Below are 26,630 nucleotides of genomic sequence, written 5' to 3'. Positions count from 1 at the left end.
TGCAAATAGTGGTGATGTGAGTGAATTTAAGGCCAGCAAAGGCTGGTTTGAGAGATTTAAGAACCGTACTGGCATACACAGTGTGGTAAGGCATGGTGAGGCTGCCAGTTCGGACCACAAGGCGGCTGAAAAATATGTGCATGAATTCCAGGAGTACATAAACAGTGAAGGATTGAAACCTGAACAAGTGTTCAATTGTGATGAAACAGGCCTCTTTTGGAAGAAAATGCCAAAGAGGACCTTCATTACACAAGAGGAAAAGGCAATGCCAGGACACAAGCCTATGAAAGACAGGCTGACGCTAATGTTCTGTACTAATGCTACTGGGGATTTCAAAGTGAAGCCATTACTAGTGTACCATTCTGAAAATCCCAGTGTGTTCAGGAAAAACAATGTTATGAAGAGTAAATTGTGTGTGTTTTGGAAATCTAATAGTAAGGCATGGGTCACGAGGGAAATTTTCGTCGAGTGGTTCAATGAAGTGTTTGGCCCTAGTGTGAAGGAGTATCTCCTGGAAAAGAAATTGGATCTCAAGTGCCTGCTAGTAATGGACAATGCACCTGCTCATCCTCCAAACTTGGATGACCTAATTTTCGAGGAGTTTGGGTTCATCACAGTAAAGATCTTGCCCCCGAATACCACTCCTCTCCTCCAACCCATGGACCAGCAGGTTATTGCAAACTTTAAAAAACTCTACACAAAAGCAATGTTTCACAGGTGCTTGACTGTGACCACAGACACTCACTTGATCCTAAGGGAATTTTGGAGAGAACACTTCAGCATCCTCCACTGCATAACCCTTATAGGTATGGCTTGGGAGGGAGTGACTACCAGGACTTTGAACTCTGCCTGGAGAAAATTGTGGCCAGATTGTGTCGACAAGAGGGATTTTGAAGGATTTGGGACTGACCCTAATGAGCCTATGTCCGTTGTAAAATCAATTGTGGCACTGGGGAGTTCCATGGGGTTGGATGTGAGTTTGGAGGATGTGGAAGACTTGGTGGAAGACCACAACGAAGAGCTCACCACTGAGGAGCTGCAAGAGCTTCAGCAGGAAGAGCAACACATCGCAGCTCAGAATCTTGCTGCAGAGGAGGAGGAAGAGAGATGGAAGAAGGTGCCTTCTTCAGAAATTAAAGAGATTTTTACTATGCGGGGTAAGATGGAAAGCTTTATGGAGAAACATCACCCTAACAAGGTTGTTGCAAGCCAGGTTGGCAACATGTACAGTGACAAAGTCTTGGGCCATTTTAAGGAAGTGTTAAAGAGATGCCAGAAACGGAGCTCTCTCCACAGTTATTTTGTGAGACAGGACTCCAGTGACTCAAGGTGGTCCTAGTGGCATTAAGAAACAGAGAAGAGAAGCAACCCCAGAAAAGCAAATGGTACCTGAGGTGTTGATGGAAGGGGATTCCCCTTCCAAACTATAAACAATCCACTCTCTCTCCTCCTCCAGTCTCCCATACACTAATAAGCATCTCCAATAAAGGTAAGTGTTATGCTGTTAATGTTTCATTCATCATTTCCCATTGTATTGTTTATGTACTACATGTATATTTCATGTTAAAAATTTTTTTGTTTTAATACTTCTGGGTGTCAGGAATGGATTAATTGTATTTACATTATTTCTTATGGGGAAAATTGATTCGTAAATCGTAAATTTCGTTTATAGTAACTGCTCCAAGAACGGATTAATTGCGAAAAACGAGGGACCACTGTACTCGTCTAGCCAGCAATTAACACCAGCTACCCTAGACATCCATTCATTGTCCATTCCTCTTCTAGGGAAAATGCTACATATGATTGGGACCCTTCCCTTAAACCTAATTAGATTTATAGCTGTCTTCACTTTGCTAGCAGCTTCTATCTCCTGCCTATCCCAATATCTTTTGAACCAGCACTGATGCAAATAATGAGTTTGTTTCCATTACCTAACATATATCCAACCTGTTGGCTACGTCACCAGCACCAGCTCCAGGAAAACACCCCGTCTCACCTTCCTCTCTCTGTTACAGAAAGCACACTCCATATATTTTACCAATGAGCCACTAACCACAAGCATATTCTTACCTTTATTAGCAGAGGGGTTGATGGTACCTTTATCCTCACTGACCATTGAAGCATATTCATCCTGGGGAACAAAAATGTGATTTCCTACTTTCAAATTTGCTCTTTTAACCTTCTTTTAACCTTCCTCACTTTGATGTTTCTTCCTTTACTGGAAACCACTTGGCACTACTGCCAACTTGCACCTCACTGCTAATAATCTATTTCCCTCTACTAACCCCAACCACATCACATTCATTTTTATACTTCTTCCTTTCAACAAACCTGCCATATCTCATCGAAGCAGGGTGGCCCAAAAAGAAACAAATTTCTCTTTTTAACTTTAGTAATGTATACAGAAGAGGTTACTAGCCCCTTGCTCCCAGCATGTTAGTTGCCTCTTATGACATGTATGGCTTATGAAGGAAGAATTCTCTTCCACTTCCCCATGGAGATAAGAGGGAATAAACAAGAACAAGAACTAGTAAGAAAATAGAAGAAAACCAAGAGGGGTGTGTGTGTATGTATATATAAACATGCTTGTACATGCATGTGAAATGTGACCAAAGTGTAAGTAGCAAGATGTACCTGAAATCTTCAAAGTTTGAGGAAAAAAAAAAGACACACCAGCAATCCATCATGTAAAACAATTACAGGTTTCCATTTAACACTTGCTTGGCAGGATGGTAGTGCCTCCCTGGGCAGTTGCTGTCTACCAATCTACTACCTAATTATTATATATTTTTTTTTTTTTTTTTTTTTTTAACATGTCAGCTGTTCCCCACTGAGGCAGGGTGACCCAAAAAGAAAAAGAAAAAACTTTCATCATTCAATGCTTTCACCATCACTCACCATCACTAGCGGCAGCGGCAGCGGCAGCAACGGTATCCTACCAGCTCTTCTTTCTCAAAAAAACATCGCCCATCAAAACTTGTGATGGCCTAAGTGAAAGTTCAACTACATGAACCCACGTAGACCACAACATGACCCAAGAATACTAAGAATGTAACCCAAATCTTGACAAAATTAGAAGATCTAAGGAAGACAGCCCTGCTAACCCAAACACTGCCTCCGCTGCCAGACAACCACTTAACCCAAGCTCCGAGAAAACAAGCCTTCTCCTCCATTGCTACACAGTATCTACTTCAGTGATACTATGAAAGGATATCGCAGAAGACACAACACCAGTAATAAAAGAATAACAGCAAGGACCCTAGAACTCAACTTGTCTACCCAGCAGGACGCCAGTGTATCATCAACCCCTCTCTCCGCCGCCACCCAAGGAACAACAACAACAACAACAAACATGGCTGACTCCCCCTCCAACTCCACTCCCTTCAAAGGATTCATCCATGATAACTCAGGTACGATTATTCCTGACAATATCAAGGACTACATCGTTGCTCTAGAAAATGAAATCAAAGATATCAAAGCAGCACTCGAGCGACGAGATTCCAAGATAACCAACCTCGAGAATAAGATCCAAAACCTTGAAGAGAAGATTACATCGGGAAGTGTTGATACAGAAAATACTCTAAAAGCAGCTATAGCCAGTCACACTGAACAAATAACAACAATAAATATGAAGGTTGAAGAAGCAATCAAGGACTGGAATCTGAACATGCACACTCGACTAAATGAATACCTTGATTTCCAAGACGACAAAACTGAACAAGATAAGTTGTCTGATGCAGTTATAATAAACAGTCCACACATTCCTAGTGACATAACACAAGCACAGTGCAAAGAAACTGCTATCAGGATAATACAGAACCACGTACAAGTCATCGTGCAAAACAATGAAATCAAAGAAACACGTTTGTTAGGAAAACCAGGAAGTAAACACAGTATAATGATCCGACTTCATTCATACGATAAAAGAAAGGACCTAATTAAATCAGCAATTACAATGAAAAATGGAGTGTACATAAATGAGTGTCTAACAAAAAAACGTCAAAACCTTCTGTTCAGGCTGAGAAAACTTAAACAGGAAAACAAAATACATCAGTGTTTCACGCGAGATGGGAAAATACTAGTAAGGAAAACATCAACAGGACAACAATATACCATCTCAAACGAACATGATTTCTCTACCTTCCTTAGAAAAGCTGACATTTCTGTAACAGATTAAATAAGTGCCCTTAATACATATATACGTGTGGTGCATATAGTGTACGTTACTATCATATTGTACATTATTATTTTTATTATTTTTCATCACTAGCTAATGCCAACTACCTCCAATACTCTATAACTTTCTTACTGCTATTAATTGCTCATAATTTTAAATTAAAAGTCAAATCTTACTCCAAATTAATAATATTCATTTTTTCTTACCTGTCCATTTAATTTTGTTTATCACTACTTGTTTTTTTAGTCACTTTACATTGTATATTCAATTAGTGTATATTCCAATTACTTTTTTGCAAGTACCAAAACTATCTTTTGCTAGCTAGTACCAACTACCTCATTTTTTTTTACTTTTATTGTGCAATAAACTGCTCAATTTATCTAATATTACAAATCAGATCTTACTCCTAAACCAATATTATTTCATAGTGACCATCTGTCCATTTAACTTTGTTTACCATTACTTAATTTTAGTCCCTTATATATTTTCTCCTTTATTTTAGCTTTATATAACTACCCTAGCTTATACATTCACAATTGTTAAAATAATCAAGGTGCTATTCTCAGGTGCTAAAGTAGAACAAGTTCACAATTTTGGCATTATATTCCAAAGCTCATTTATTTTATAGTACTACCTACTATCATATTCCCAAGCTCCATTATTTGATCATCACTTTATTTGTACTAGTCCCTTTTATATTGTCTCCTTTATTTTAGCTTAAAAAAAAAAAAAAAAAAAAAAAAAAATACCTTAGCTCATTATTTTACATTTGTTAAATAATTCAGGTGCTATTTTTTAGCTTAAGACTATTTACTTTGTTTTATACTTAATTCTAACTATAGATTCACTACAAATCTTATGATTACAAGCATTGATCCAGATACCAACCTCTTATTTAATGACTTAAATGAATCAAACAGTTACTGTAATTACTACACTGCAGAACAATCAAAGGCACTTCTCAGTGCCAACAACAACATAACTATCTTTAACTACAATATCAGATCTTTAAGCAAGCATTACGATGACCTCATAGCATTACTAAATTCCTTACATGCCAATATGTCCATCATTACACTAACTGAAACCTGGCTAAAGCCTGATACTACAGATGTCTATACCATTCCTGGTTACACAGCCATACACAACTGTAGGCCAGACCAACAAGGGGGTGGCACAGCCATATACTACTCAGACCAACTAGAATGTATCACTAATACTTGCACAAGAGATGAACATGGGGAATATATAATAGCCAAATTCAAATCCAAATACCTACAAAAACCTCTCACATTGATAAACATCTACAGAGTTCCACAGTCAAACATTAGCCAATTTAGTCAAAACCTAGGAAGTATGATAACTGATGCACGCATGAACAAAGATCACTTACTACTCTCAGGTGACTTCAATATAAATCTCCTGCAAGACCAGGACCCACACGTTACTGAATTCACAAACACAATGAGTAACTGTATGTTGCTACCAACAGTAACAAAACCTACAAGAGTTACAGAGACTAGTGTTTCCCTACTTGACCACATCTGGACCAACACCATATCCCCTTTAAAATCAGGCATAATTACAGATAATACCACAGACCACTACCCTACTTTCCTCATAACAACTCTTGGTAAATTACCCCAAGACACTACTAAAGTCACCTTCAGACTTCACAATGAGGCAGCCATTAATAACTTCACAACAGCATTAGCAAACATTGATTGGCACACTGAGCTAGAAATCAATACAGATATTGACGAATGTATTAATAATTTTCTAAAAAAGACTCAATACCTCTATAACAAGCACTGCCCTAAAAAAAACTAAGCAGATGACAGCTAAGAGACTGAACAGTCCCTGGCTAACACCCAGCATTCTCAAATCCATAAATACAAAACACCAATATGAAAAACAGTACAGAATGGGTCACATAACCAGAGACCAAACAAAACGTTACTCGTCAATCCTAACCAGCCTGATAAGAAGGGCAAAAAAATTGTATTATGAGAACAGATTATCCAACTTACGAGGTGATATAAAAAAGACCTGGAAAACCCTATCAGAAATTCTGGGAACAAAAAAGATATCACGAAATAGCGAAATAAAATTAGCAAAATCAGATGAACCCCAACTCCCACCAACAGAAACAGCAAACAGACTCAATGATTTCTTCTCCACTATAGGACAAAACCTTGCCAATAAAATCCCAAGCTCAGATACCCCACCAAATGACTACCTCACCGGCAACTACCCGAACACACTGTTCCTAGCTCCGACTAACCCATACGAAGTCTCCCTTATTATCAACGCACTAAAAAACAAGGCAGGAGATTTAAATACCTTACCACCCTTTATATACAAAAAAGTGTCACAAGTGCTATCACCAATCATTGCAACACTCTTTAACAAATCCATTGAATCCTCCACCTTCCCTACAGTACTCAAAATAGCAAGGGTCACCCCGATCCACAAAGGAGGAGACCAAACAGAGTTGAATAACTATAGGCCAATATCCAACTTACACCCTCTCTCAAAAATCTTCGAAAAATTAATTCATAAACGAATCTACTCCTACCTTATCTCCCAAAACATACTCAACCCCTGCCAATTTGGATTCAGGCCTAATAAAAATACTAATGATGCTATTATACACATGCTAGAACATATATACACTGCAATAGAGAAAAAAGAAGTCCCACTGGGGATCTTCATTGACTTACGTAAAGCTTTTGATACAGTTGACCATGACTTGCTCCACGTAAAATTATCACACTATGGTATAAGAGGGCACTCCCTCAACTACCTCAAGTCATACCTCAGCAACAGAAGCCAATATGTGTACGCAAATGGGGCAAACTCTTCTGCACAACCAATTACAGTTGGTGTCCCACAGGGAAGTGTCCTTGGCCCTCTTCTCTTTCTCCTATACATAAATGACCTACCAAATGCTTCTCAATTACTCAAACCCACACTATTTGCTGATGACACAACATACGTCTTCTCCCACCCGAGCCCAGTCACGCTAGCCAATACTGTAAATACCGAATTACAGAAAATATCTACCTGGATGAGTACTAACAAACTTACACTAAACATTGACAAAACCTACTTCATTCAGTTTGGTAACAGAGCTACAGATGTCCCTCTTAACATAATGATAAACGGATCACCTATCACAAAGCTAACAGAGGGAAAATTCTTAGGAATCCACCTTGATAATAGACTCAAATTTCATACACATATACAACAAATTTCTAAGAAAATTTCCAAGACTGTAGGCATACTATCGAAGATACGGTACTATGCTCCACAGTCAGCCCTCCTGGCCCTATATCACTCTCTTATTTACCCCTATCTCACCTATGGAATTTGTGCATGGGGCTCAACAACAAGTAACCATCTCAGACCACTAATTACCCAACAAAAGGCTGCAGTTAGAATGATAACAAATTCTCACTACAGGCAGCACACTCCACCAATATTCAATACACTCAACCTACTCACCATACAAAACATCCATACTTATTACTGCACCTATTACATACATAGAACACTCAACTCTGATATTAACCCTCCCCTCAAACATCTCCTTGCCAACCTCAACAGAACACATGACCATAACACAAGGCACAGATCACTCTTTGATATTCCTCGTGTCCATCTCACGCTATGCAAAAACTCAATGCACATAAAAGGCCCTAAAATCTGGAATTCATTACCTGTTAATATAAAAGAAACACTACCTGTTTATAAATTCAAGTCTCTTCTCAAAGATCACTTACTCACCCAAAACCAAATAAATACTGAATAACTAAACCTTATAAATTGTATATCTTAAATGTTTCTCACAATTATATCACATAAATGTTAAACCTAAAACCCAATCTAACTTTATTATTTTTTAAATTCACTACCTAACAGAATACTCCATTCTACTGAATTTACAACAATGCATGCAACCATATGACCTGTCTTTGTAATACTCACTTGTGCTTTATAGTAATCAGTTTACATTAATGTTTTGTCACTGATTTCATCATTGCTTAGTTAATCTTAAGTTAATTTTAAGCCAGCCCGTAATGCTATGCATAGTATAAGTGGCTTTGGCATGCTGCTCTTATCTGTATTTTTTTTGTACCTCTGTAAGTGTGCTCAAATTATAAATAAATAAATAAATAAATAAATAAATGATACATAGAAGTACAAGGAAATACAGTGGTTAAGTGTAACATGCCAAAGCCCCTTGTATGCAGAGCATTATGGGCAGGCTTAAAATTAACTTAAGATTAACTAAGCAATGATATATTCAGTGGTAAACATTGTTGTAAACAGTTAACAATTAAGCACAAATGAGTATTTCAAAGACAGGTCATATGGTCATTTACTGTGTTGTTGTGCATTCAGTAGAATGGAGTATTCTGTTAGGTAATGTTATTAAAAATAACAAAGTTTGATTGGGACACAGGTTAAACATTTATGAGATACAATTATTCAGTATTTATTTAGTTGTGGGTGAGTAAGTGATTTTTAAGAAGAGACTTGAATTTATAAAGACAAGTGTTTCTTTTATATTCACAGGTAATGAATTCCAGATTTTTGGGCCTTTTATGTGCATTGAGTTTTTGCATAGTGTGAGATGGACACGAGGAATATCAAAGTGTGATCTGTGCCTTGTGTTATGGTCATGTGTTCTGTTGAGGTTGGTAAGGAGACGTTTGAGGGGAGGGTTTATATCCAAGTTAAGTGTTCTATGTATGTAGTAGGTACAATAATAAGTATGGATGTTTTGTATGGTGAGTAGGTTTAGAGTTTTGAATATTGGTGGAGTGTGCTGCCTGTAGTGGGAATTTATCATTCTGACTGCAGCCTTTTGTTGGGTCATTAATGGTCTGAGATGGTTTATTGTTGTTGAGCTCTATGCACAAATTCCATAGGTGAGATAGGGGTAAATAAGTGAGTGATATAGGGCCAGGAGGGCTGACTGTGGAACATAGTAACGTATCTTCGATAGTATGCCTACGGTCTTGGAAATTTCCTTGGAAATTTGTCGTGTGTGTGTTTGAAATTTGAGTCTATTATCAAGGTGGATTCCTAAGAGTTTTTCCTCTGTGAGCTTTGTGATAGGTGATCCGTTTATCATTATGTTAAGAGAGACATCTGTAGCTCTGTTACCAAACTGAATGAAGTAGGTTTTGTCGATGTTGAGAATAAGTTTGTTAGTCCTCATCCAGGCAGATATTTTCTGTAATTCAGCATTCACAGTATTGGCTAGCATGACTGGGCTCGGGTGAGAGAAGACGTATGTAGTGTCATCTGCAAATAGTGTGGGTTTGAGTAGTTGTGATGCATTTGGTAGGTCATTTATGTAAACGAGAAAGAGAAGAGGGCCAAGGACACTTCCCTGTGGGACACCAACTGTAATTGGCTGTGCGGAAGAATTTGCCCCATTTGTGTACACATATTGGCTTCTGTTGCTGAGGTATGACTTTAGGTAGTTGAGGGAGTGCCCTCTTATACTGTAGTGCGATAATTTTATGTGGAGCAAGTCATGGTTAACTGTATCAAAAGCTTTAAGTAAATCAATGAAGATTCCCAGTGGGACTTCTTTTTTTCTCTAGTGCAGTGTATATTTGTTCTAGCATGTGTATAATAGCCTCATTCGTATTTTTATTAGGCCTAAACCCAATCTGACAGGGGTTGAGTATGTTGTGGGAGATGAGATAGGAATAGATTCGTTTATGAGTTAATTTTTTGAAGATTTTAGAGAGAGGGTGTAAGTTGGATATTGGCCTATAGTTATTCAAGTCAGTTTGGTCTCCTCCTTTATGGATCAGGGTGACCCTCGCTATTTTGAGAACTGTAGGGATGGTAGAGGATTTGATAGATTTGTTAACCCTTTCAGGGTTTCGGCCTTACTAGTATGGCTTACGTACCAGGGTTTTTGACGTACTAGTATGCCTAAATTCTAGCGCCTTCAAATCTAATGAGAGAAAGCTGGTAGGCCTACATATGAAAGAATGGGTCTATGTGGTCAGTGTGCACAGTATAAAAAAAAATCCTGCAGCACACAGTGCATAATGAGAAAAAAAAACTTTGACCATGTTTTTGGATTAAAACAGCAACTTTGCACTGTATTTTCATATGATGGGCTAATGAGAGCATAGGCAATGGGGTCGAAGAGGTATGGGGTAGGTTTAAAAATGTAGTGTTAGAGTGTTCAGCAGAAGTTTGTGGTTACAGGAAAGTGGGTGCAGGAGGGAAGAGGAGCGATTGGTGGAATGATGATGTAAAGAGAGTAGTAAGGGAGAAAAAGTTAGCATATGAGAAGTTTTTACAAAGTAGAAGTGATGCAAGGAGGGAAGAGTATATGGAGAAAAAGAGAGAGGTTAAGAGAGTGGTGAAGCAATGTAAAAAGAGAGCAAATGAGAGAGTGGGTGAGATATTATCAACAAATTTTGTTGAAAATAAGAAAAAGTTTTGGAGTGAGATTAACAAGTTAAGAAAGCCTAGAGAACAAATGGATTTGTCAGTTAAAAATAGGAGAGGAGAGTTATTAAATGGAGAGTTAGAGGTATTGGGAAGATGGAAGGAATATTTTGAGGAATTGTTAAATGTTGATGAAGATAGGGAAGCTGTGATTTCGTGTATAGGGCAAGGAGGAATAACATCTTGTAGGAGTGAGGAAGAGCCAGTTGTGAGTGTGGGGGAAGTTCGTGAGGCAGTAGGTAAAATGAAAGGGGGTAAGGCAGCCGGGATTGATGGGATAAAGATAGAAATGTTAAAAGCAGGTGGGGATATAGTTTTGGAGTGGTTGGTGCAATTGTTTAATAAATGTATGGAAGAGGGTAAGGTACCTAGGGATTGGCAGAGAGCATGCATAGTTCCTTTGTATAAAGGCAAAGGGGATAAAAGAGAGTGCAAAAATTATAGGGGGATAAGTCTGTTGAGTGTACCTGGTAAAGTGTATGGTAGAGTTATAATTGAAAGAATTAAGAGTAAGACGGAGAATAGGATAGCAGATGAACAAGGAGGCTTTAGGAAAGGTAGGGGGTGTGTGGACCAGGTGTTTACAGTGAAACATATAAGTGAACAGTATTTAGATAAGGCTAAAGAGGTCTTTGTGGCATTTATGGATTTGGAAAAGGCGTATGACAGGGTGGATAGGGGGGCAATGTGGCAGATGTTGCAAGTGTATGGTGTAGGAGGTAGGTTACTGAAAGCAGTGAAGAGTTTTTACGAGGATAGTGAGGCTCAAGTTAGAGTATGTAGGAAAGAGGGAAATTTTTTCCCAGTAAAAGTAGGCCTTAGACAAGGATGTGTGATGTCACCGTGGTTGTTTAATATATTTATAGATGGGGTTGTAAGAGAAGTAAATGCGAGGGTCTTGGCAAGAGGCCTGGAGTTAAAAGATAAAGAATCACACACAAAGTGGGAGTTGTCACAGCTGCTCTTTGCTGATGACACTGTGCTCTTGGGAGATTCTGAAGAGAAGTTGCAGAGATTGGTGGATGAATTTGGTAGGGTGTGCAAAAGAAGAAAATTAAAGGTGAATACAGGAAAGAGTAAGGTTATGAGGATAACAAAAAGATTAGGTGATGAAAGATTGAATATCAGATTGGAGGGAGAGAGTATGGAGGAGGTGAACGTATTCAGATATTTGGGAGTGGACGTGTCAGCGGATGGGTCTATGAAAGATGAGGTGAATCATAGAATTGATGAGGGAAAAAGAGTGAGTGGTGCACTTAGGAGTCTGTGGAGACAAAGAACTTTGTCCTTGGAGGCAAAGAGGGGAATGTATGAGAGTATAGTTTTACCAAGTATTTATTGTTGTATTCTAGTTTTCCTGGTCTCATTTTATAGAATGGAAAACATATTATAGAAATTGAGATGATTTTGACTGGTTTTACAATGAAACGTACCTTGAAATTGAGCTCAAAGTAGCAGAAATGTTCAATTTTTACCAAAGTTCAAAAGCAAACAAATCATGCTAGGCGTCCAATGCACGTCAACTGGCGAGTCTAATATTCTTTCACAAGTGCGCCGATATTATTTATACAATTTCTACACTGCTAGGTAGTAGGCTGGTAGACAGCAGCCATCCAGGGAGGTACTACCGTCCTGCTAAGTGAATGTAAAATGAAAGCCTGTAATTGTTTTACATGATGGTAGGATTGCTGGTGTTTTTTCTGTCTCATAAACATGCAAGGTTTCAGGTACATCTTGCTACTTCTTACACTTAGGTCACACTACACATACATGTACAAGGATATATACACACACCCCTCTGGGTTTTCTTCTATTTTCTTACTAGTTCTTGTTCTTGTTTATTTCCTCTTATCTCCATGGGGAAGTGGAACAGAATTCTTCCTCCGTAAGCTATGCATGTTGTAAGAGGCGACTAAAATGCCAGGAGCAAGGGGCTAGTAACCCCTTCTCCTGTATATATTACTAAATGTGAAAGGAGAAACTTTTGTTTTTCCTTTTGGGCCACCCCGCCTCGGTGGGATACGGCCGGTGTGTTGAAAGAAGATTTCTACACTAATGCAGTGGTCTGCATAACAGTAAATCTTCTATTTTTTGTGAGAATAAAAATTCAAAGTGGAAAGCAAAAGAATGTAAGAGGGGCCTGGGGATGTGACTGATGAACAGAGGAAATGCTATTTTAGTGCCAGGAATGTCTTTCTTGTTTATTCTGGACCCTATTTGGAAATTGGCATCTTTTGAAATTTGTGTGAAATTGGCAAAATTGCTAAATTCTGACCACTGTATTGGATACTTGAAAATGTTGTTTATTACTATTTTTCTATCATACACTTAATAGTCACTGGACAGGTTCTTATAACTACAAGAGGTTCTGAAAGCTTGTAGTTGTGTGGGGATGGACTTGTAAATATGCTGAGTCACCAGCATGACTTGTGTCACAATGATGCATCATACCACCACCACTCACTAACCCTCACTACCTTCCACAACACATTCCTTCATCCCCACAAACCAACCTACCTTATTTTCTTCCATCCTCTCATCTCTTCCTTACCCTCCCACCTACCTTCCCTCCCTCCTTCCTTCCTTCCTTACCTCTTCCTTCCTTTTTTTCTTCATTCAAGTAATTTTATGGCCTGTGAGACCAATATAAGGTATATTGAATGTATATTCACTCATTTTATGCTACACAATAACTGCACAGTCATTATATTGTATCCAAGACATGTTTACACAAACCAACAATAAAAAATGTTGTTTATTACTATTTTTCTATCTCTCATATATATATATATATACATTATATTGTGTCTTTTGTCTGTCTCATAAATATGCAAGATTACAAGTAAGTCTCGCTACTTCTACTTACACTTAGGTCACACTACACATACATGTACAAGCATATATATACACACCCCTCTGGGTTTTCTTCTATTTTCTTTCTAATTCTTGTTCTTGTTTATTTCCTCTTATCTCCATGGGGAAGTGGAACAGAATTCTTCCTCTGTAAGCCATGCGTGTCGTAAGAGGCGACTAAAATGCCGGGAGCAAGGGGCTAGTAACCCCTTCTCCTGTATATATTACTAAATTTAAAAGGAGAAACTTCAGTTTTTTCTTTTGGGCCACCCCACCTCAGTGGGATATGGCTGGTACGTTGAAATATATATATATATATATATATATATATATATATATATATATACATATATAATTATATATATATATATATATATATATATATATATATATATATACATATATAATTATATATATATATATATATATATATATATATATATATATATATATATAATATATATATATATATATATATATATGCAAGGAATTCGCGAGAGCATGCGAAATGCATGCAGGGGATGAGATGAAAAGCTGTAAGCCTTCTCCCTGAAAGCTGGCTGCCTTGGATCAAACGTGTAGCGCATGCTGCACGCCAAGGTATTGTCCAGTGTGGGAAGATTGGTAAAGCACTGCGTACCTTGTCCTAAGGTTCGTAGGTTCGAGTCTCCTTCAGCCAGAGATCAGTGTTTGTATATATATATATATATATATATATATATATATATATATATATATATATATATATATATATATATATATATATATATATATGTATATATATATATATATATATATATATATATATATATATATATATATATATATATATATATATATATATATATATATATATATATATATATATATATATATATATATATATATATATATATATATATATATATATATGTATATATATAATATATTATATATTATATTATATATATATATATATATATAGGTAGTAGGTTGGTAGGCAGCAACCACCCAGGGAAGTACTACCGTCCTGCCAGATGACTGTGAAACAGAAACCTGTAACTGTTTTGCATGATGGAAGGAGTGCTGGTTTCTATTTCTGTCTCATAAACACGCTAGATAACAGGGATATCTTGCTACTCCTACTTACACTTTGGTCACACTTCACAGACACGCACATGCATATATATATATACATACATCTAGGTTTTTCTCCTTTTTCTAAATAGCTCTTGTTCCTCTTTTTTTCCTCTATTGTCCATGGGGAAGTGGAAAAGAATCTTTCCTTCGTAAGCCATGCGTGTCGTATGAGGCGACTAAAATGCCGGGAGCAATAGGCTAGTAACCCCTTCTCCTGTAGACATTTACTAAAAAAGAGAAGAAGAAAAACTTTATAAAACTGGGATGCTTAAATGTGCGTGGATGTAGTGCGGATGACAAGAAACAGATGATTGCTGATGTTATGAATGAAAAGAAGTTGGATGTCCTGGCCCTAAGCGAAACAAAGCTGAAGGGGGTAGGGGAGTTTCGGTGGGGGGAAATAAATGGGATTAAATCTGGAGTATCTGAGAGAGTTAGAGCAAAGGAAGGGGTAGCAGTAATGTTGAATGATCAGTTATGGAAGGAGAAAAGAGAATATGAATGTGTAAATGCAAGAATTATGTGGATTAAAGTAAAGGTTGGATGCGAGAAGTGGGTCATAATAAGCGTGTATGCACCTGGAGAAGAGAGGAATGCAGAGGAGAGAGAGAGATTTTGGGAGATGTTAAGTGAATGTATAGGAACCTTTGAACCAAGTGAGAGTAATTGTGGTAGGGGACCTGAATGCTAAAGTAGGAGAAACTTTTAGAGAGGGTGTGGTAGGTAAGTTTGGGGTGCCAGGTGTAAATGATAATGGGAGCCCTTTGATTGAACTTTGTATAGAAAGGGGTTTAGTTATAGGTAATACATATTTTAAGAAAAAGAGGATAAATAAGTATACAAGATATGATGTAGGGCGAAATGACAGTAGTTTGTTGGATTACGTATTGGTAGATAAAAGACTGTTGAGTAGACTTCAGGATGTACATGTTTATAGAGGGGCCACAGATATATCAGATCACTTTCTAGTTGTAGCTACACTGAGAGTAAAAGGTAGATGGGATACAAGGAGAATAGAAGCATCAGGGAAGAGAGAGGTGAAGGTTTATAAACTAAAAGAGGAGGCAGTTAGGGTAAGATATAAACAGCTATTGGAGGATAGATGGGCTAATGAGAGCATAGGCAATGGGGTCGAAGAGGTATGGGGTAGGTTTAAAAATGTAGTGTTAGAGTATTCAGCAGAAGTTTGTGGTTACAGGAAAGTGGGTGCGGGAGGGAAGAGGAGCGATTGGTGGAATGATGATGTGAAGAGAGTAGTAAGGGAGAAAAAGTTAGCATATGAGAAGTTTTTACAAAGTAGAAGTGATGCAAGGAGGGAAGAGTACAGTATATGGAGAAAAAGAGAGAGGTTAAGAGAATGGTGAAGCAATGTAAACAGAGAGCAAATGAGAGAGCGGGTGAGATATTATCAACAAATTTTGTTGAAAATAAGAAAAAGTTTTGGAGTGAGACTAACAAGTTAAGGAAGCCTAGAGAGCAAATGGATTTGTCAGTTAAAAATAGGAGAGGAGAGTTATTAAATGGAGAGTTAGAGGTATTGGGAAGATGGAGGGAATATTTTGAGGAATTGTTAAATGTTGATGAAGATAGGGGAGCTGTGATTTCGTGTATAGGCCAAGGAGGAACAACATCTTGTAGGAGTGAGGAAGAGCCAGTTGTGAGTGTGGGGGAAGTTCATGAGGCAGTAGGTAAAATGAAAGGGGGTAAGGCAGCCGGGATTGATGGGATAAAGATAGAAATGTTAAAAGCAGGTGGGGATATAGTTTTGGAGTGGTTGGTGCAATTATTTAATAAACGTATGAAAGAGGGTAAGGTACCTAGGGATTGGCAGAGAGCATGCATAGTTCCTTTGTATAAAGGCAAAGGGGATAAAAGAGAGTGCAAAAATTATAGGGGGATAAGTCTGTTGAGTATACCTGGCAAAGTGTATGGTAGAGTTATTATTGAAAGAATTAAGAGTAAGACGGAGAATAGGATAGCAGACGAACAAGGAGGCTTTAGGAAAGGTAGGGGGTGTGTGGACCAGGTGTTTACAGTGAAACATATAAGTGAACAGTATTTAGATAAGGCTAAAGAGGTCTTTGTGGCATTTATGGATTTGGAAAAGGCATATGACAGGGTGGATAGGGGGGCAATGTGGCAGATGTTGCAGGTGTACGGTGTAGGAGGTAGGTTACTGAAAGCAGTGAAGAGTTTTTACGAGGATAGTGAGGCTCAAGTTAGAGTATGTAGGAAAGAGGGAAATTATTTCCCAGTAAAAGTAGGCCTTAGACAAGGATGTGTGATGTCACCGTGGTTGTTTAATATATTTATAGATGGGGTTGTAAGAGAAGTAAATGCGAGGGTCTTGGCAAGAGGCGTGGAGTTAAAAGATAAAGAATCACACAAAGTGGGAGTTGTCACAGTTGCTCTTTGCTGATGACACTGCTCTTGGGAGATTCTGAAGAGAAGTTGCAGAGATTGGTGGATGAATTTGGTAGGGTGTGCAAAAGAAGAAAATTGAAAGTGAATACAGGAAAGAGTAAGGTTATGAGGATAACAAAAACATTAGGTGATGAAAGATTGGATATCAGATTGGAGGGAGAGAGTATGGAGGAGGTGAATGTATTCAGATATTTGGTAGTGGACGTGTCAGCGGATGGGTCTATGAAAGATGAGGTGAATCATAGAATTGATGAGGGGAAAAGGGTGAGTGGTGCACTTAGGAGTCTGTGGAGACAAAGAACTTTGTCCTTGGAGGCAAAGAGGGGAATGTATGAGAGTATAGTTTTACCAACACTCTTATATGGGTGTGAAGCATGGGTGATGAATGTTGCAGCGAGGAGAAGGCTGGAGGCAGTGGAGATGTCATGTCTGAGAGCAATGTGTGGTGTGAATATAATGCAGAGAATTCGTAGTTTGGAAGTTAGGAGGAGGTGCAGGATTACCAAAACTGTTGTCCAGAGGGCTGAGGAAGGGTTGTTGAGGTGGTTCGGACATGTGGAGAGAATGGAGCGAAACAGAATAACTTCAAGAGTGTATCAGTCTGTAGTGGAAGGAAGGCGGGGTAGGGGTTGGCCTAGGAAAGGTTGGAGGGAGGGGGTAAAGGAGGTTTTGTGTGCGAGGGGCTTGGACTTCCAGCAGGCATGCGTGAGCATGTTTGATAGGAGTGAATGGAGACAAATGGTTTTTAATACTTGACGTGCTGTTGGAGTGTGAGCAAAGTAACATTTATGAAGGGGTTCAGGGAAACCGGCAGGCCGGACTTGAGTCCTGGAGATGGGAAGTACAGTGCCTGGACTCTGAAGGAGGGGTGTTAATGTTGCAGTTTAAAAACTGTAGTGTAAAGCACCCTTCTGGCAAGACAGTGGAGTGAATGATGGTGAAAGTTTTTCTTTTTCGAGCCACCCTGCCTTGGTGGGAATCGGCCAGTGTGATAAAAAAAAAAAAATATATATATACACACACACACACACACACACACACACACACACACACACAAAGTCACTGGACACTTCCCAGAACTGCTACAGCTTCTGAAAAGTTTGTAGTTCTTGTGTGGGGGGTAGACTTGTAAATATGCTGAGTCACCAGCATAGTGTCACAATGACAAAAAACGCCATCACTCACCACCCTCGCTGCCTGTCAACTTCCTCCCCACCCCACCAACCCACATGGAAATAAGTCACTGTCTGAATTTTTTGGGTTATCCTAGGTTGATGGTCTCCTTATTTCCTTCCTTCCTTCATTACTTCTTTCCTTCCTCTTATCTCTTCCTTCCTACCTACCTTCCTTCAGGTTTCCTGGGCATTGCTTTCTGTCACAAACTCCTCAAAACCATGAAATTCATCTTCACTGACACTTCCATTTGTGTTTGAACTGTCACTTGGGAACGAAAGAGCCCAAATTAGCCAAGGAGTGAGGGGTTTCTTAGCGCTAGACATGGCGAACAAGGTGTAATAAAATGGCTTTCCCACAATACACCACTGGGTCCTCGATTTTTTTTGTACCACGCACACTGACCATGGAGACCCATTTTCTCACATCTAGGCATACCAGCTGTTTCCTGCTTAATTTGAGGCCGCTAGAATTTACGCGTACTAGTACGGCACCAACCCTGGCACGTAAGCCGTACTAGTACGGCACCAACCCTGAAAGGGTTAAGTGCAGGCACTATACTTCCCATTTCCAGGACTCAAGCCCGGCTAACCGGTTTCCCTGAATCCTTTCACAAAATATTACCCTGCTCACACTCCAACAGCTCGTCAGGTCCAAACAACCATTCATCTCCATTCACTCCTATCTAACATGCTCACACACACTTGCTGGAAGTCCAAGCCCCTCGCCAACAAACCTTCCTTCACCCCCTCCCTCCTACCTTTTGGGGACGACCCCTACCCCCCCCCCCTTTCTTCCCCAATAGATTTATACGCTTTCCAATTTATTCTGCTTTGTTCCATTCTCTTTAAATGACCAAACCACCTCAACAACCCCTCTTCAGTAACTCCACACCTTCTCCTAATTTCCACACTACAAATTCTCTGCATAATATTTACACCACACATTGCCCTTAGACATGACATCTCCACTGCCTCCAGCCACCTCCTCGCTGCAGTACTTACAACCCAAGCTTCACACCCATATAAGAGAGTTGGTGCCACTATACTCTCGTACATTCCTTTCTTTGACTCCATTGATAACATTCTTTGTCTCCACAGATACCTCAATGCACCACTCACCTTTTCTCCTTCATCAATTCCACGGTGTACCTCATCCTTCATAAACCCATCCGTTGACAAGTCAACTCCCAAATATCTCAAAAGATTCACTTCTTCCATACTCCCTCCCTCCAATGTGATATCCAATTTTTATTTATCTAAATCATTTGATACCCTCATCACCTTACTCTTATCTATATTCACTTTCAACTTTCTACCTTTACACACCCTCCCAAACTTGTCCACTAACCTTTGCAGCTTTTCTTTAGTATCTCCCAAAAGCATAATACATATCAACAAAAAGTAAGTGTGTCAACTCCAACTTTGTATTTGATTCCCCATAATTTAATCCCACCCCTCTCCCCAACACCTAGCATTTACTTTTTACAACCCCATCTATATGTTAAACAACCACAGTGACATTACACATCCCAGTCTAAGACCTACTTTTACTGGGAAATTATCTGCCTCTCTCCTACACACCCTAACCTGAGCCTCACTATCCTCATAAAAACTTTATACAGCATTTAATAACTTACTACCCATTCCATACACTTGCTACATCTGCCACATTGCTCCCCTATCCATTATCATATGCCCTTTCTAAATCCATAACTGAAATGAAAACTTCCCTACCTTTATCTAAATACTGTTCACATATATGCTTCAACGTAAACATGTGATCTACACATCCCTTACCCATTCTAAAGCCTCCTTTCTCATCAGCAATCCTGCTCTCTGTCTTACCTCTAATTCTTCCAATAATAACCCTGGTATATAATCTCTTTTGTCCACCTTCCCTTTATATAAAGAAATTATACATGCTCTCTGCCAATCCCTAGGTACCTTCCCCTCTTTCATACATTTATTAAACAAAAATACCAACCACTCCAACAATATCTCTCTCCCTGCTTTTAGCATTTCTGTCACGATCCCGTCCGTTCCAACTGCTTTACCCCCTTTCATTCTATGTAATGCCTCATGCACCTCCCCCACATCTGCATCCGGTTCTTCACTCCTAAAAGACATTATACCATCCTGGCCAATGCATGAAATTACTGCCTCCCTCTTTCCATCAACATTTAACCCTTTCACTGCCAAGACACCTGCTCACAAACTTGCTCTCAGCGTCGAAGAATTTAAAAAAAAAAATTATGAAATGATAGAGAATCTTTCCCCGATGGCGATGACAACAAAAGTATGAAATTTGATGAAAAACTTACAGAATTACTCTCTCACGAAGCTAGTGGTCTTGATATTTATGCATCAGCGATTTCGCCCACTTTGAGCCCTATTTTCGGCCAATTCCATTGTTCTAGTCGACCAAACTCATACCTACATCGCTAGAACTCCTTTTGTTCTATCAATTGTGTACAAGAAACCACCCATTTGCCAATTTCAACTATCCAATAAAGTGATCAGAAATTGGTTATTTGGCCAATTTCATACACAATTCAAGTAAGGCCAATTTCAAAATAGGGTCCAGAATTAAAAAAGCAAACATTCCCAGCACTAAAATAACATTTTAAGAACATAAGAAAGGAGGAACACTGCAGCAGGCCTGTTGGCCCATACTAGGCAGGTCCTTCACAAATCCATCCCACTAATAGAATATTTGCCCTCATAAGAAAGAAGGAACACTGCAACAGGCCTACCGGTCCATGCGAGGCAGCTCCAACTCCCCCACCGGCTTATGCCAATGCCTTGACTTAGTGAGGTCAGACACATCACTTAGAGGAGGAGCACTGCACCCGACTTAGCAGCACAAGCTAGCCAGGTCCAGCTCACACTCACCCACACCCACTCATGTATTTATCCAACCTATTTTTAAAACTACACAACGTCTCAGCATCTATGACGATACTCGGAAGTTTGTTCCACTCATCCACAACTCTATTACCAAACCAGTGCTTTCCTATATCGTTCCTGAATCTGAATTTTTCCAATTTAAAGCCACTGCTGTGAGTCCTGTCTATGTTAGATATTTTTAGCACTATTTACATCCCCTTCATTAATTCCTGTTTTCCATTTATACACCTCAATCATTTTTTTTTTTCAACAAGTCGGCCGTCTCCCACCAAGGCAGGGTGACCCAAAAAAGAAAGAAAATCCCCAAAAAGAAAATACTTTCATCATCATTCAACACTTTCACCACACTCACATATTATCACTGTTTTTGCAGAGGTGCTCAGAATACAACAGTTTAGAAGCATATACGTATAAAGATACACAACATATCCCTCCAAACTGCTAATATCCCAAACCCCTCCTTCAAAGTGCAGGCATTGTACTTCCCATTTCCAGAACTCAAGTCCGACTATATGAAAATAATCGGTTTCCCTGAATCCTTTCACTAAATATTACCCTGCTCACACTCCAACAGATTGTCAGGTCCCAAGTGCCATTCGTCTCCATTCACTCCTATCTAACACGCTCACGCACGCTTGCTGGAAGTCTAAGCCCCTCGCCCACAAAACCTCCTTTACCCCCTCTCTCCAACCCTTTCGAGGACGACCCCTACCCCGCCTTCCTTCCCCTATAGATTTATATGCTTTCCATGTCATTCTACTTTGATCCATTCTCTCTAAATGACCAAACCACCTCAACAACCCCTCTTCTGCCCTCTGACTAATATTTTTATTAACTCCACACCTTTTCCTAATTTCCACACTCCGAATTTTCTGCATAATATTTGCACTACACATTGCCCTTAGACAGGACATCTCCACTGCCTCCAACCGTCTCCTTGCTGCTGCATTTACCACCCAAGCTTCACATCCATATAAGTGTGTTGGTACTACTATACTTTCATACATTCCCTTCTTTGCCTCATAGATAACGTTTTTTGACTCCACATATACCTCAACGCACCACTCACCTTTTTCCTTCATCAATTCTATGATTAACCTCATCCTTCATAAATCCATCCGCTGACACGTCAACTCCCAAGTATCTGAAAACATTCACTTCTTCCATACTTCTTTTCCCCAATTTGATATCCAATTTTTCTTTATCTAAATCATTTGATACCCTCATCACCTTACTCTTTTCTATGTTCACTTTCAACTTTCTACCTTTACACACATTCCCAAACTCATCCACTAACCTATGCAATTTTTCTTTAGAATCTCTCATAAGCACAGTATCATCAGCAAAAAGTAACTGTGTCAATTCCCATTTTGAATTTGATTCCCCATAATTTAATCCCACCCCTCTCCCGAACACCCTAGCATTTACTTCTTTTACAACCCCATCTATAAATATATTAAACCACCATGGTGACATTACACATCCCTGTCTAAGACCTACTTTTACCAGGAAGTAGTCTCCCTCTCTTCTACACACCCTAACCTGAGTCTCACTATCCTCATAAAAACTCTTTACAGCATTTAGTAACTTACCACCTATTCCATATACTTGCAACATCTGCCACATTGCTCCTCTATCCACTCTATCATATGCCTTTTCTAAATCCATAAATGCAATAAAAACTTCCCTACCTTTATCTAAATACTGTTCACATATATGCTTAAATGTAAACACTTGATCTACACATCCCCTCCCCACTCTGAAACCTCCTTGCTCATCCGCCATCCTACATTCTGCCTTACCTCTAATTCTTTCAATTATAACATTACCGTACACTTTTCCTGGTATACTCAGTAAACTTATTCCTCTATAATTTTTACAATCTCTTTTGTCCCCTTTCCCTTTATATAAAGGGACTATACATGCTCTCTGCCAATCCCTAGGTACCTTTCATACATTTATTAAACAAAAGTACCAACCACTCCAACACTATATCCCCCCTGCTTTTAACATTTCTGTCATGATCCCATCAGTTCCAGCTGCTTTACCCCCTTTCATTCTACGTAATGCCTCACGTACCTCCCCCACACTTACATTCTGCTCTTCTTCACTCCTCAAAGATGGTATACCTCCCTGGCCAGTGCATGAAATTACCGCCTCCCTTTCTTCCTCAACATTTAAAAGTTCCTCAAAATATTCTCGCCATCTACCTAATACCTCCCTCTCCCCATCTACTAACTCCCCTACTCTGTTTTTAACTGACAAATCCATACTTTCCCAAGGCTTTCTTAACTTGTTTAACTCACTCCAAATTTTTTTCTTATTTTCATTAAAATTTCTTGACAGTGCCTCTTCCACTCTATCATCTGCTCTCCTTTTGCACTCTCTCACCACTCTCTTTACCTTTCTTTTACTCTCCATATACTCTGCTCTTCTTATAACACTTCTGCTTTGTAAAAACCTCTCATAAGCTACCTTTTTCTCTTTTATCACACCCTTTACTTCATCATTCCACCAATCACTCCTCTTTCCTCCTGCCCCCACCCTCCTATAACCACAAACTTCTGCCCCACATTCTAATACTGCATTTTTAAAACTATTTCAACCCTCTTCAATCCCCCCACTACTCATCTTTGCACTAGCCCATCTTTCTGCCAATAGTCGCTTATATCTCACCCGAACTTCCTCCTCCCTTAGTTTATAAACTTTCACCTCCCTCTTACTTGTTGTTGCCACCTTCCTCTTTTCCCATCTACCTCTTACTCTAACTGTAACTACAACTAAATTATGATCCGATATATCAGTTGCCCCTCTATGAACATGTACATCCTGGAGCCTACCCATCAACCTTTTATCCACCAATACATAATCTAACAAACTACTTTCATTACGTGCTACATCATACCTTGTACAGGAGGGCCCCACTTATACGGCAGGTTAGGTTCCAGGCTACCGCCGTAAAGCGGAAACCACCGTAAAGTGGAACACCCTTTTTTTCCACTTATAAATGCATACAAACACTAGATAACAAGTTTACACTAACATATATTAAGTTAGCAATAGAACCAGGCATCAAAAAAAAATAAAAAAGTACAATACACACATAGTGCACTCATTACTTACCTTAAAATATTTATAGTCTTAATCTAGGGTGAGACAAGTAGTATTTATTGTAAGAAATCAAGTGTGGTATGTATGGTAATAGCCAGGCTACCTTACCAGGCCACCCCACCCACACATACTATTCTATGATATTTAAGCATCCCAGAGCGATAAAATGTATATACAGTTCACTCATTACTTACCTTAAAATATTTGTAGTCTTAATGTAGGGTCAGGAGTAAGTAAATGAGATATAACGAATAAATGAGAGAGAGAAAGAATGAGTACATGAGAGGGGACAGGCGCAGAGTTATGTAAACAAACCAGGCGAACGTAAGTTTTGTAAACAAACGAAGTGTACATGTCTGGTTTGTGTACAAGTTACATTGTGTACAGGTTGTCTCTACATTGATACGGTAGAATTAATAAAGAAGAACACTCCCATTCTCATGTAACATCATTTTGAGAAGAAATGAAGCTCTGAGTGAAGGCAATGGAAATAAGTCACACTGACTTTTTTGGGTTATCCTAGGTTCTCTACACGTATGTTGTTATGTATGATAATCTATGTAACTGTATTTGTGTATACCTGAATAAACTTACTTACATACATATGAAAGGAATAATTTTCTACAGTTACCCCCAGTAACACATTTTCTCTTATGTTAGATTAGAGAAAATGTTATTCTTGCCGTCACTTATACAAGTTATGTGGCTCCCACATCTTATATTTATGTTTATTTATTCTACTGTGGGGTGTATTTATCTTATTTATATGTTATGCATCGTGTTTTATTATATAATTTTGAAAAAAATATCATGGATGGATTAATGAAAATGTGTATATTACCGTAATATACGACATTTAATGAGACTCGGTGAGTATTGTTATTATTATTATTATTATTTCTAATATGGCGTCACTTGTGCAAGTCGTCTGCTACCACATCTCACATTTATGTTTATTTATTCTACTGTGGGGTGTATTTATCTTATTTATATGTTATGCATCGTGTTTATTATATAATTTTGAAAAAAATATCATGGATGGATTAATGAAAATGTGTATATTAACGTAATATACGACATTTAAATGACTCGATGATTATTATTATCATTACTAATATGACGTCTGGAGAGACAAGACACTTACCAATTTTAATGTGTACCTGCATGCCAGCACAGTATGTAAGTTTATTTAGGTACAGGTATACATAAGTATAATTATCAGAGTATATATAAAATATGAAATAACTTTTAAAAACATTTGAAATTTTGGAGTTTCCAGACAAAATGGAGAGACTTAGTGCTTACTGAGCTCATGGAGAATGTAAACAAACAGGGTGGGGCACGGTGACCGTATTAGAAAGTCAGGTGGGGGGAGCCGTATAGCGAGTTTTGGTCATAATTTGAAATGTCCGTATTAGCGGAACGCCGTAAAGTGAAATGCCGTAAAGCGGGGCCTTCCTGTATATTTATCCTTTTTGTCATAAAATATGTATTACTTATTACCAAATCTCTTTCTACACATAGCTCAATTAAAGGCTCCCCATTTACATTTACCTTTGGCACCCCAAATTGAAATCCCCAACCACCATTACTCTCACACTTGATTCAAAACTCCCCACGCATTCACTCAACATTTCCCAAAATCTCTCTCTCTCTCTCTCCTCTACACTTCTCTCTTCTCCAGGTGCATACACGCTTACTATAACCCACTTTTCACATCCAATCTTTATTTTACTCCACATAATCCTTGAATTTATACATTTATAGTCCCTCTTTTCCTGCCATAGCTTACCCTTCAACATTATTGCTACTCCTTCTTTAGCTCTAACTCAATCATATCATAACCTCAATCATGTCCCCCCTAATTCCATGCCTTTCTATAGAGTGCAGATTCAGGGCCCTCAGTCTATCCTCATAGAGAAGATTTCTGATACATGGGATCAACTTTGTCATCCTTCTTTGTACGTTTTCCAGTGCATTTATATCCATTCTATAATACGGTGACCAGAACTGTGCAGCGTAATCTAAATGAGGCCTAACCAAAGATATATAGAGTTGAAAAACAACCTGAGGGCTTCAATTATTTATACTTTTTGCTATGAAGCCAAGGATTCTGTTAGCTTTATTGCAAACAGTAATGCACTGTTGTCTTGGTTTTAGATTACTACTAATTGGAACTCCTAAATCCTTGTTTTAAATCCATAATATTAAGATCTACATTTAGTTTATATGTGGCATGGTTATTTTCCTGTCCAATGTTTAGAACTTCGCATTTGTCTATATTAAACTGCATCTGCCACTTCCCTGACCACTGCATCAGTCTATTCAAATCATCTTGGAGTGCTCTAATGTCCTCATTAGAATGAATTGGACGG

General features: G+C 38.7%; 1 protein-coding gene across 3 annotated transcripts in view; it reads right to left on the bottom strand.

Moving 5' to 3' along the window:
* The window catches only part of LOC128688579 (ras-related protein M-Ras), a 160,017-nt gene that overhangs the window by 90,238 nt on the left and 43,149 nt on the right, over positions 1–26,630 (bottom strand). For 2 of the 3 annotated variants that reach the window (XR_011391713.1, XM_070082720.1), the window contains exon 5: positions 2,071–2,131. The exons of the other annotated variant lie outside the window; for it this stretch is intronic. Coding sequence is in view for 1 of the 2 variants with exons in the window: in XM_070082720.1 (XP_069938821.1) it covers positions 2,071–2,131 (61 nt within the window). In the remaining variant the exon portion in view is untranslated. The remainder of the gene's footprint in view (positions 1–2,070; positions 2,132–26,630) is intronic. 3 annotated transcript variants of the gene reach the window in all.

This window comes from Cherax quadricarinatus, chromosome 1 (assembly GCF_038502225.1).
Source record: "Cherax quadricarinatus isolate ZL_2023a chromosome 1, ASM3850222v1, whole genome shotgun sequence".
Taxonomy (NCBI): Eukaryota; Metazoa; Arthropoda; class Malacostraca; order Decapoda; family Parastacidae; genus Cherax; species Cherax quadricarinatus.
This window is presented reverse-complemented; position numbering and strand designations above follow the sequence as displayed.